General features: G+C 51.8%; 1 protein-coding gene across 1 annotated transcript in view; it reads left to right on the top strand.

Annotated features, from left to right (window-relative positions):
• The first annotated feature begins 6978 nt into the window (after positions 1 to 6978).
• Positions 6979 to 12176, top strand: part of TNFRSF8 (tumor necrosis factor receptor superfamily, member 8) — a 73625-nt gene continuing 68427 nt past the window's right edge. The window contains exon 1 of the mRNA XM_010849844.1: positions 6979 to 7328. Coding sequence (XP_010848146.1) covers positions 7266 to 7328 — 63 coding nt within the window. The 5' untranslated portion in view covers positions 6979 to 7265. The remainder of the gene's footprint in view (positions 7329 to 12176) is intronic.

The following is a 12176-nucleotide window of genomic DNA, read 5'->3' as shown; positions in this document are numbered from 1 at the left end:
AGGTCAAAGAGCTAGGGGAAGAGGGATTCAGGCAGAGGAACTGGCAAGTATAAAGGTCCTATGGCAGGGATAAGCCTGGTGGCCCCAGGAACAGAAGGGAGGCCAGTAGGGAATGTGACAGAGGATAAGATCAAGGGGGCAGGAGCCCTTTTGGGGTCCCTTTTTGGCCATGCTAAGCTGGAGTCTGAATCAGAGCTTCCTCAGACTGCTGAGTGAGCAGCACATTATACTTGGCCATCAGACCCTCTGGCCCTGTTCTCCTCCCAGGATCTTCTGAGCAACCAGCCCATGTTGGGTGGTGACACCGTTAATGACTTACCGAGTGGCTTCCCCAAGAATGATTTACATTTTTACTAGGGACTTCGATCAGATCAGATCAGATCAGTCGCTCAGTCGTGTCCGACTCTTTGCGACCCCATGAATTGCAGCACGCCAGGCCTCCTTGTCCATCACCAACTCCCAGAGTTCACTCAAACTCATGTCCATTGAGTCGGTGATGCCATCCAGCCATCTCATCCTCTGTCGTCCCCTTCTCCTCCTGCTCCCAATCCCTCCCAGCATCAGAGTCTTTTCCAATGAGTCAACTCTTCACTTGAGGTGGCCAAAGTACTGGAGTTTCAGCTTTAGCATACCTTAGCCCAAAGGAGTGAGTAATGGTAGAATTTCAGGCTGAGGGGCAAGCAGTGGATAGAGCCTTGGTCAGTCCCTCCTCGGGTCTCTAAGTTCTCAGCCTTCAGGAAAGTGAAGCTGGCTTCTGGAACCTTCTGTGTTGTAAGTCCCAGTTGGAGGATGGGGTGCCTTTGGCCCCCTCAAGTCCAGGCCCTGGAGAGTCTTCCTCAGCCTGACTGCCAGAGACCTGGCCCCTGTGGGGAAGGAGACGGGTGACAGGAAACCGAAGGCCAATTCCTGTGGAGCAAATTCCTTTACAATATACATCCCTGGAAGCCAAGAGCAGATCCAGGGTGATGAAGGGGAGCAAGCTGACCATTGGCCTCCAGGACAACAAGATGTAGAAGTACAAGTTACAGCAAGGAAAACCACCACCCTAGAGAGGGGACTCACGGACTGGGGTTTGAATCATGGCTCTAGAACTTACTAACTGACTGACTTGAGTAAACAACTTCTCTGAGCATCTTTTTTCCCATGGAATTTTTTTTTAAATTGTCATTTTGCAGGGCTGCCGTGCTGAGTATCTGGTAATCACCTTTGATTCATTCAGTCTGCCTTGTGTGCTGATGACAGGCACTGAATTTTATGACAAAAATCCCTGCCCCAGGAGATTCTTTTCCTCCCAAGAAGCCAACAGACCCTGGCCTCAATGTTTCCTCCTGTACGGTGGGGATGGTGCTTCTGAAGGGAGTATGGCTTATTGGGATAAGAATGGCCCTGTGAGGTGTGGTCCTCTCCTCCTTGGGCCTTCTGGTCGGGGCACACGGGTCTGGGGACCTCCATGTGGGTATGCGCTCATGAGTACACACTCTTCACCTGCACCTTCCCCTGAGTCGCCACTACCATCCGTTGCTTCTGTTTCCTTCTTGTACCCGATGTCTCTGATTCCGTGATTAATATTGGACTGGGTTTGGTTTCCTGAGTCTAAATGACTCACCCCCATTCACAACGGCCTCCCTGAGCAGGAAGGTCTGGGGAAGACGGGGACTCTGTGATGGACAGTCTCCGCCCAGGTCATCCCCGACATGCTGTGGCTCTTGGCCAAATCTCTTTCCCTCTCTGGTCTTAGCTTCCTTCTCCATCTCTTTGGAAGTTAGAAGGAAATGATGGTACAAAACAGGAAGTCCTCCCCATCTACCAGTCCCAGGAGTTCCTGAGAAGTAATGGCCACGAGGCTGCGGATGAATGAGAGGTGCCTGAGCCTACAGGCTAGACTGTCACTGAGGACAGATGCCCCTCCTGGGCTGGGAGAGCAGAGATTCCTCTTGGTGCCATTTGCCTTAACCTGTTTAATCCTCACTTCAGCACTTCTGGGCTTCCCTGGTGGCTCAGTGGTAGAGAATCCAGCTACCAATGCAGGAGATATGGGTTCGATCCCTACATCACAAAGATCCCCTGGAGGAGGAAATGGCAACCCACTCCAGTATTCTTGCCTGGAAAATTCCATGGACAGAGGAGACTGGTGGGCTACAATGCATGGGGTCACAGAAGAGTCAGGCACAACTTAGTGACTAAACAGCTGAAACAGCACTTTACAGTAGACATTGTCATTCTCATATTACTGATGAAGAATCTGAGGTTCAGAGAGGATGAAAAACTTGGCCAAATATACACAGTTAGTAAGTGGCAGAGGTGGAATTTGGCCGGGCTGTCTGGTTCCAAGGCTTGAGGCCAGCCTAGAAGAACAGAGCTGGAAACATCCTCCAGGAGCCCTCAGGCCCAGAGGGGGATCCAGACCTCCTATTTCTCTCACTCTCCCTGAAGCCTTAGAACAAGGGGCCTTTAAAACCGGTCATCATATCCCAGCCCCTCACTTCACAGATCACAGTGCAGAAGCCCAGTGAGGAGAAGTCTTGAGGCTGGAGTCAGGCCTGGGCTCTTGACTCTCCATGTAGTCTTCTCACAGCAGAGCTGATACCTATCAAACTGGAGCCATAACTGAGGCCATCCCTGGGTCCCAGGGGCCTAGGGAAGTATCCCCACGGTGCCTGTGTGACTAGCTGGCTGGCCTGTTCTGAGGCAACCACTTGGCATCACCTGAGAGGTGGGAAAGACCTCTGACCCCTAAGGTCCTTGCTGTGGGCCTCTGCCTGAGTCACCTCTTGGCTGGAATGGTGAATGCCACAATTAACTCACCCCTAGGGAAGGGGAACCCCAGGCCATGGGCCTTTCAGCTGTGATCCAGAATGGAGAGGTCTGGGGCCTCAGCAGGGCCCTAGGTACCTGGTGAGTGTAGTGAAAGGACAGTGAAACCTTACATTTCTCCCCTCTAATTCAAAGCGCTTTTAATGTCCATTTTTTTTTTTCAGGGCTCCTTGCAACCCTTAGAAGTTTGCCTGGTAGCACTCAAATCCACATCTGGCAGAGAAGGAAACTTGCCCAGATGATCCCCGCCTGCCTACAGGTCCTCCCGCCCCTGTGCAGACCCTGCACACCTTGAGGAGAGCCAGGCTTGCAGTCAGCAAAATGCCATGGGGATGGTGAAGTGTGATTTCTGAGGCTCCATCATAAAAGACAATGTGGCTTCCATCTTGCTCCCTTGGAACCACTTGCTCTGGAGGAGGCTGGCCGCCATGTTGGGGAGACACCCAAGCAGCCCTGTGCAGCTGAGGCTCCTGCCCACAGCCGTGTGAGTGGCTCATCTTGGAAGCCTCAGTCAAGCTTTTCAGATGACTACAGTCCCAGCTGACATTTGATGTTAGAAAGTCACCCTGTCCGGTCTTTCCCAAATTGCTGCCCCCCAGAAATAGTGGGATGCAAAGTTTGTTATTTTCAGCTCCTAAGGTCTGTGGTACACTGAGATAGATAACTATACAGAAAAGAACAGCATGCCCACAGTCACATGGGCAGGTTAGGACTCCCGTTACCAGTGCTCTTTCTCCTGGAGAAACAGGGGCCTAGAGAGAGAACAGAGGGCAACGGAGCCTTGAAAGTTAGAGGACTGGAGCCAACTTTCAGCCCTGCCAATCTCAAGCTGTGTGATTTCAGGCAAGTTACTGAACGACTCTGTGTTTGTTCATCTGTGAAGTGGAGATAGCAATATTGACTTGAATAAAACCTTGCTGCCAGGCTTAAATGTCTGGCCAAGGGCCTGGGTATCCTGCCTGTGGTATGGGTTGCTGGGGTTCCCCTAGCCAGCTGGGAGCCCCTACTATTTTCTCCCAACACTGAGGCCTGAACTCCACCACTTCTTACCACCCTCTAAGGGGCTGGAGCTGAGCCCCCAGGGTCTAGCTAGTTCTGAGCCTTTAGGAGGACAGAGCTCTGGGGGCTTGAGTTCAAGCAAGGCAGCTTGACATGAAGGTCCCGCCAGAGAAGCCCCCAAGTGAAGCCCCACCTTCACCACTGCTCTCAAGAAAGGGACTCAGAGAAGTACCTGTGCCAGTCAAAGAAAGGCCCAGACTTTCTACCCCTCCCTTGGCCCCAGCTTTCAGCCTTCTACCTGCCTGCTGCTGCCTGTGACAGAAAGAATCCCTTCATCTGCTGAGGGTATTTTGGGGCCATTTGGGGCTGGGGTTCCCAGCTGTTGGGGAAGTCCCTGACTTTCCTGAACCGAGTCGGAACCTTGTGTCTTGCTCAGCATCCCTTTGGTGACACAGGTTCCCGGTCCCTTGCAGAGAGCTTCCTGCTGCACCTGCCTCCCGCCCCCTTCCTCTGAGATGAGATGGTCCTGGCAGCGCTGTGCACCTTCCTGCCTCCTGCAGGCCTAGGGGCCTGGCTTCCACAGCTCGATCTGGTGGGGCAGCCCCCCAACCCTCCCCGAGATCCCACAACAGGACCCGCTGTTATGCCTCGCCTGGGTCCTCGGGACTTCCCCTCCTGCTCTTCAAAGCACTTTCACACGCGTTCATGGGTTCGCGAACCGTCTAAAACCTACAGAGGACAGGGACTCAGGTCTGGCCAATGCCTGCTCACCAGAGTCCCCCAAGTTGCCATTTTCATAGGGGGCTGCAATTTCTCCCCTGACCCCCCACTCCACCCCCTCCTGGGACCCAGCCTATTACCTGGCCACAGATTGTGCTGTTCCCTGGGCTGGCTGGTCATTGGCTGGCAGCCCTGGGCTTGGCTCTGTATTAGGTTTCCCAGGACATCCTGGTGCTCTGGGAGCCCCCAGTGTCCTGGGTCAGATGGATACTCGAATCAGTCATTACAGTCATGACACAGTGAGATCAGTTCTAGAATTGAGATACCAAAAAAACGACAGAAACCGCCTTTGTGACTGGGAAGATGGCTGGGGGAGGGGAGGGATCAGTGCCAGGAAAGCTACAAAGAGAGGGTGGTGGCACTGGAGCAGGTTCTGAAGACAGACATGAGTTGCACAGAGGTGTGTCCCAAACCTTAGGACCAAGTCAGTTGGGGCAGGGCAGTGAGCACTGTTGGCTCCAGGGAGCCCTGGCTTCATGGATTCACTGCTCTTGTCTCAGTTTCTCACCCGCAGAATGGGCACAAACACTGAATCTTCATGAAGTTTCCCTGAGGATTCAAGGAACAGTCTGAAAACTCTTAGCAAAAAGTAGTGCTCAAAGACAGCTATTATTATTACAATAAGTAAATGACGCAATTTGAGAAGCACCCCTTCCACTCTGAGGAGGAGACTTGATTAAGGGTCCCTTTCTCTCCAAGGAGGGGAAGGACAGGAGGGAAAGACATGCTTCCACAGCGTCACTATAATTATCATTTTTGATGGACTTGTCTTTTTGCTCAGGCTTACAGTTTTTTTGATGGGTGTGTAGTATTCCATTAAATGTGTAGACCACAGTTTCTTTAACCATTCCCTGTTGTGATTACTAGGGTATTTCCAAGATTTACAAATAATGGTTTAAGAAAAGTGACCGTCTTTATAGTTTTTTTATTTTTATAGTTCAACTATTTTCTTAGTCTTTCTTTACTAGAATTAAATTACTGAGCCAGAAGTTGTAAACTTTTTGGGGGGAGGGTGGCTTTTGTTAAAGCATTGTCATATTGCTTTCTGAAAGAGGTTGTAGCATGTACTAGCAGAATATGAATGTGTATTCTGGTTTCACCACAACTTTGGGGTTGGACTTTACCAAAGTTGTTTTTATAAAGGAGAAAAGAAAACCCGGATGACTTAATAAGTCTAAAAAAGTATCCAAATTTGCTTTGATTTGCATCTCTCCAATTGCTAGAAAGGTGGAATTTTCAAGCTTGTAATTAACGTTCATTTGTGTTTCCCTGAATGTCAGCTGTTCTGATGTTATTATTTGTGCATGTGTGTTTAACAAGTATTTATTTATTCGGAGCACCAGCTCTTCTACATAGTGAGTTCTGGACTGGGGAGTAGGCGTCCTGGGTTGCTCTTGCACTTGCCTGGTTCTGTGAATGTCATGGGGTCACTTTCATAATTTTTTACTTAATCGTTTAACACAATCCCAACTCAAACATCCCAGGACACTGGGCCCAGTGTATCTGGGGAGAGCCCAGAAGTGGGTCTCCAGGGAGGGGCACAGTATAGGCATTCCTATCCCCTTTTTGAAGGGGAATCCAGGAGTTCAGGGAGGGTTGTGGGGACTTTGTTGGGAGAGTCCTGATGGGACATGACTGTTGGTGGGCCAAGGAGATGGAGGTATTTCTGGAAGACAGGGCCTTGTGCCTTGCAACACAGAAGCCCTGGAAGGGAAAATCAACTGCCGCAAATGAGAACTTATTGGAATGAGGTTTGCACCTTGTCTTTCTTTTAGGGAAGAGTGCTAGGGTCCTCCTCTAGGCAGAAAACTCTCAGGGGGCAGGGAAACACCTGCGGTTTGATAACTGAATGTCTATTCTTTTCTCCATCAGCCCCTCCAACCATCAGTCCGTCTAAATAGCCATCTATACACCCACAACCCACCCTCCCACTCAGCCAGGCATCCACCCATCCTCCCACCCACGCATCCGCCCATCCATCCTTTTACTGATTCATTTCCCAGCGAACATTTATGAATGGTGGTGAACGGTTAACGGGGGCTTTCTGTGCAGCTTCCAGGGCTCCTTTCCAAAGAATTCCCAGGTCAGGAGAGAAGGTCTGGGTTGATTAGAGTGTCCAGAGCAGGAGCCTACTCGGTTTCGCCCTTCTCTGGGACGCTTGAGACCCACTGGAGCCTCCCAATCTCCTGAGTCCCTACCCCCACCCCCCAGCCAGGGGCGGGAGCCGCTCTCCCCGCCCCTCAGCCCAGCTGGGCTGGGCAACACCCCCTACCCTGAAGTAGCAGGATGCCCAGGGTCTGTCAAATCCGGGGCGGGCCATTCAAACAGCAAAAGGCGAGTGTGGCTTTCTTGAGTCATCTCTGCACGTGTGTTCTCCCATTTGTCTTGACCGCTAAGTAGCTGCGTTCCTGGAAACAGGAACTGGGTACCTAGTGCGCCTCGGGTGGTGGTGGAAGGGAAAGGTTAAGGCTGAAACTTCGGAGAAGGAGCGTCCTCTTTTGAAGTGACTTCGCAGCGTGCGGTTGGGGCCTGCGAGGTGCGCCGAGGGTCTGCGAGGTCCGCCCGCGCTTGCGCGGCTCCTGGTCTCTGGCACCACACGTGGGCGCAGCGCGCCACCCAGGCTGAGCTGGTGGGTGCAGGCTGCAAGCCCAGTCCTCCGCCCCGGCCCCAGGATGCGCGCCCTCCGCGCTGTGCTTGGTCTGTTGCTCCTGGGGGCGCTCCGAGCCTTCCCGCAGGTAAGAGGGTGACAGGATCCTGGAGAGGCGCCAATGAGCGACCCGGAGCCCCTTTCTTGCCATCGCTGCCCTGAGTCCGGACAGTGTAGGGCTGGTGGGACGAAGGGGGAGAACAGGGGCGCGCCACACCTCATTCCCTGACCAGGCGGGGTGAGGGGCCACAGGTGATAATGGGGGGGCGGCGGGGGGTCCGGAATCTGCAAGTATTCATAGGTGACTGGTTGGCTGACAGGCTAGTGGGGGCGTTTTCTCCTACCCTTCCAGGGTGCTAGGATGGTTCATTCATTCATTCATTTAATATAAACGAGCAGAGGAGACTGCCTGCAGGAGATGGGTTGTTTGTGAGTGGGGGTCCTGGGTAGATCAAGTGAGGCCTGTGCGGGTCTGGGCAGGACAGGTAGGGGTCTCCTTTGACCAGAAGAGGTTGGTATTCAGTCTCTTTATGGGTCTAGAAAGGGAGGGAGAGTTGGGTGTGAGTGAGAAGCAGGCGGAGGGGGTCAGACCAGCCAGATCAGCTTTTCCTGCACTTGTCCAGCCAACCAACTCCCGTGGATTTCTCACTCTGGAGCATGTGGTGGGTGTCCATCCCTGGAAAAAGGTCAGAAGTGGAGCAACCGTCTGTTGTGGGAAGCCCCAGTACTGAATTTGGGGGCTGCTTTAGGAAAATTGAGCACTTACCAGTGGCCAGCACCCAGAGAGGCACGAGGTGGGGGAGAACTCAGATTAATCAGACGTGGTCTGCCGCCTAAGCACTGAGTGCAGGGTTTGAAGATGAGACAGAGGTCCTAGTGGACTTCTGCATAGAACACAGTAGGTGTTGGTGAGTGCATGCTGTATATTGGTACAGAGGGCAGAGGCAGAAGCAACAACAGTGTGTTGAGGGAGGGGCGAGCCCCCACGTTAATCCTACAGGAGGAGGGATGTGGAGTGGGCATCAGGCTGAAGGAGCGAACGTGTAGGTGGGAAAGTGCACAAGCAGCTGCCCCCTTAGATCTTCAATAGGGCAATGTGAAACATTTCCCCTCTGCCACACACACACACACACATCAGAGGGCAGAAGCATGCAGCTGACAGCATTATACGTTATGCTAGCCAGAGGCCCTGGCTAGAGAACCCCGTCCCAGCCCTCCAAGTCCTCTGCTGATAACCTGGGGGAGGGTGAAAGTCTGGGGCGTTAAGGTCTTGGCGAGGTTAAAAGGAAGGAAGGACTGTGAGAAGGGCTGGGGGAGGTTGCTAGCCACTTGTGGCTGACACTCATGTCTTCCCTTTCTATAAAGTGAAATCACCCTTTAAATTAAAAAATAATAGGTATTTAATTGCACAAGGGATAAATGAATATATCCTCAATGCAAAAAAAAAAAAGCATACTGTTCATGGGGTACCCTTGGCAAGAATACTGGAGTGGTTTGCCATTTTCTCCTGCAGCGGACTGTGTTTTGTCAAAACTCTTCACTATGACCCGTCCATCTTGGGTAGCCCTGCAAGGCATGGCTCATAGTTTCATTGAGTTTCACAAGCCCCTTTGCCATGACAAGGCTGTGATCCATGAAGGGAAAATCTTACAGATAAAGCTAAATTACTGGGCATCTCTTTATCCTGATTCCTTTGAAGATGTAGCCACCATTATGGCTTTGGTGTTTCCTCTGCAAGCTGTGTATGCATGCTAAGTCACTTCGGTCATGTCCAACTCTTTGTGACTCCATGGACTGTAGCTGGCCAGGCTCCTCTGTCGATGGGATTCTCTAGGCAAGAGAATCTACTCAATGCTGGAATGGGTTGCCATGTCCTCCTCCAGGGGGTCTTCCCGACCCAGGGATTAAACTCAAGTCTCTTAGGTCTCCTGCATTGCCAGGTGGGTTCTTTACCACTAGTGCCACCAGAGCTTTATAAATGCATGTCCCCATTATATCTATTTTATAAAAAATATCAGGTTTCCCATATATTATACCATATGGAACATTTAGCTCTTTCTTCATTTGGCTTTTACCATGTCTGCAGTATATGTCTTGGAGAGCTTTCCACGTGAATACTTACAGATCCTCCACTTATCTTTCAAAATGCCATCTAGTATTCTACCAAAAGGGTAGGGGGCTCCATAGTTTATTAACGTCTGTCCCTGATGGATGGATAGTAAGGTTTCCATCATTGTTTTTTTTTGTTTGCTTGCTGTTGCAACATACAGCCCCATGTGGATGCTTTGGGGAACGTGCGTGCTTCTTACTCAGAGAAGAAGCTGAGAAGAGTGTATTGAGGCGCAGGGTGAAAATGCATTCAAATGAAAAGATGCCACAGAATTGCCTCCCAGGGCGACTAGACACTTTGGTCTCCCACCAGCAGGGTTTGAGAGTAGATTAGTGACTTCCCCACATCCCAACCGACTTTTGATCTTATCAGAGTTTTTATTTCTGTCACTGTGACCGGTGGAGAGGGCCATATCCTTGCTGTGTTTATTTGCATTTCCCGCCGACCCAGGAGGCTGAGTGTCCCTGGTCTGTCAGGCACTCAGACATGGGTCATTTCTGGGCAGGATTTGGGGTGCCAGTGGGGGCAGGGCTGCCTGCCCATCTCAGTACTCCCCCCACCTTCTAGCCTTCTTCCACCTCTGTTGCCCCAATAAAAACTTGGAAAGTTCATTATTTAAAAGGGCTTGAATCAGGGCTCAAACATTAAAGTCCTTTTTTTCTTTGCCCTCTGGTTTTATGAGACCCCATCATTTTGTGGTTGGATCTCTGAGGCAAGAAGGCTTTCTTGCTGTGTGTTACCTTCTGAGAAAAAGATTTAGCCTCTGATGCTTCACCCTAAGGCCTCCCCACATGCGATTTTGTAATGTGATCCAGGATTATTCTGGTGAGAGTACAATTCATTACCCGGAAAGCCTCCCCAACTTCTCTATCCTTTCATCGAGGTGTCAGGGGAGGGGGGCCAGGGGCAGGGAGGTCCAAGGCCTTTTCAGGAGCTCTGCCTCCCCCATCCTCCTCCAGGCCAGCGCTGAGGCTACAGCCAGCCTCCCTCCCAGACCCGTACTTCACCATTCCAGCTCCTTCGGACCTCTGCGCTGACTTAGCCATCCTGCTGAGGCAGGTTCTCACGCCTCCCATTGGGGTTTCCAGAGTTCAGTTCGGACCCCATAGAGGGGGTGCTGACCCAGGTGTACCAGCAGGAGGTGGGTGCAGGACAGACTTTCTGGTTTTGTCTTGGCAAGGGCTGTACCAGTTCTGCCTGGGGGGCAGAAATCCACTCTCTACCAGGAGGAGGGGAGCCGGAGAGGGGGCCCCTGATGTGAAAAAGTGGAAGGAGATGCCAGCTGGTCTTCCTCAGAAGGAGGCCTGGGCTGACAGGAGATGGTGGGGGAGCTTTACTCAGCTCGAGAGCCGTCAGTGCTGGGAGAAAGAGAGCGTTTACTGTAAGTTTCTGCTTCTGCTCCCACTCATATCTGACCTCGTCTCGTTTCTTGAGTTGTGATTCATGCTTAGACTTATACACATCTTCCTCAACCCTCCCTTCACCTCCAGGAACATTATTAGAAGGAAAATGAAGCCAAGGGATGTCTTAGGGGAGCCCCGGGAGGCTTGAGGGTCCTTGGCATGGTTGGTTAGTTAAGTCCAGCTTGGACCACATGTGGTCTTCTTTGGTCCTGGGTGCCCTGACCCTGCTGGTGGCTTGTCTGGGACCACGGTCCCCATTTTCCAAACAAGGATGTGGAGGCTCAGAGGCAGGGGAGGGTCTTGCCCACAGTTTCAGGACTGGTCAAGTCAAAGTAGGACCAGAGCCCCAGACGCTATGGACAGACGGTCCAAAAAGGCAGCTCCAGGCAAAGCTGGTCCTCCAACTTCGCTCTCTCTTCCCCTTCCTGCCAGGGGCTGTTGGGATGAGGGGAGGAGCTTCGTTCTAGAGTCTTCGCTGCCTAGGGTCGAGAACCTAGGCATTCTCAGTGGCCTTGCTGGTGGAGAGGGTCTTTAATATGCCAATCAGTCCAACTACCCAATAAGTGCCTAACTCTTCAGGCCCATCCAAGTATTCACTCATTCAGAAAAATCTTAAAGGAGCAGCTGCTTGGTGCCAGGCCTGGCTCCAGGGCTTTTGTCCCAGGCTGTTCCCAGTAATCACTCAGCTTCTCATAGGCCTCTGGGGACAGGGTGCTCCCTTCCTTCCTCCCCAGGCACCTTATGCCACCCCAGGTCACTCTGGCATCGAGAAGTTCTCTAGGATAAGCTGAAGTCTATCTCTTCAAAGTGTTTGCCCATCGATCCTGGTTCTGGAAGCTGGGGCTATGTAACCAAGATGTGTCCACTTTTCTCAGAAATTTCTTCCAGTGAGATGAAGACTGCGACCCTGGCCTCTGAGGTCTCCTGGTCAGTCACTCCACCCAGGGCCTCCAACGTGTATTTCTCACATGGTATGGGCCCCAAGCCCGCTTTTAGCAATTCATCCATCCCACTAATATTTATAGTCAATCCTAAAAGAAATCGACCCTGAATATTCATTGAAAGGACTGATGCTGAAGCTCCAATAATTTGTTCACCTGATGCGAAGAGCCGATTCACTGGAAGAGACCCTGATGCTGGGAAAGACTGAAGGCAAAAGGAGACGGGGGCAGCAGAGGGTAGAATGGTTAGATAGCATCACCAACTCAACGGACGTGAATCTGAGCAAACTCCGGGAGACAGTGAAGGACAGGGAAGCACAGTGTGCTGCAGCCCGTGGGGTCACAAAGAGTCGGACACGGCTTAGCGACTGAACAACTGTACGCCAGCGAGTGTTCTGGATGCTGCAGGCGCCTCCGGGTCAGCTCCGCAGGTCTCAGCCTCGTGAAACTAACATTCCACCAGACTGACAGACAGTGACCAG

Source organism: Bison bison, unplaced genomic scaffold, assembly GCF_000754665.1.
Source record: "Bison bison bison isolate TAMUID 2011002044 unplaced genomic scaffold, Bison_UMD1.0 scf7180017864289, whole genome shotgun sequence".
Classification (NCBI taxonomy): Eukaryota; Metazoa; Chordata; class Mammalia; order Artiodactyla; family Bovidae; genus Bison; species Bison bison.
This window is presented reverse-complemented; position numbering and strand designations above follow the sequence as displayed.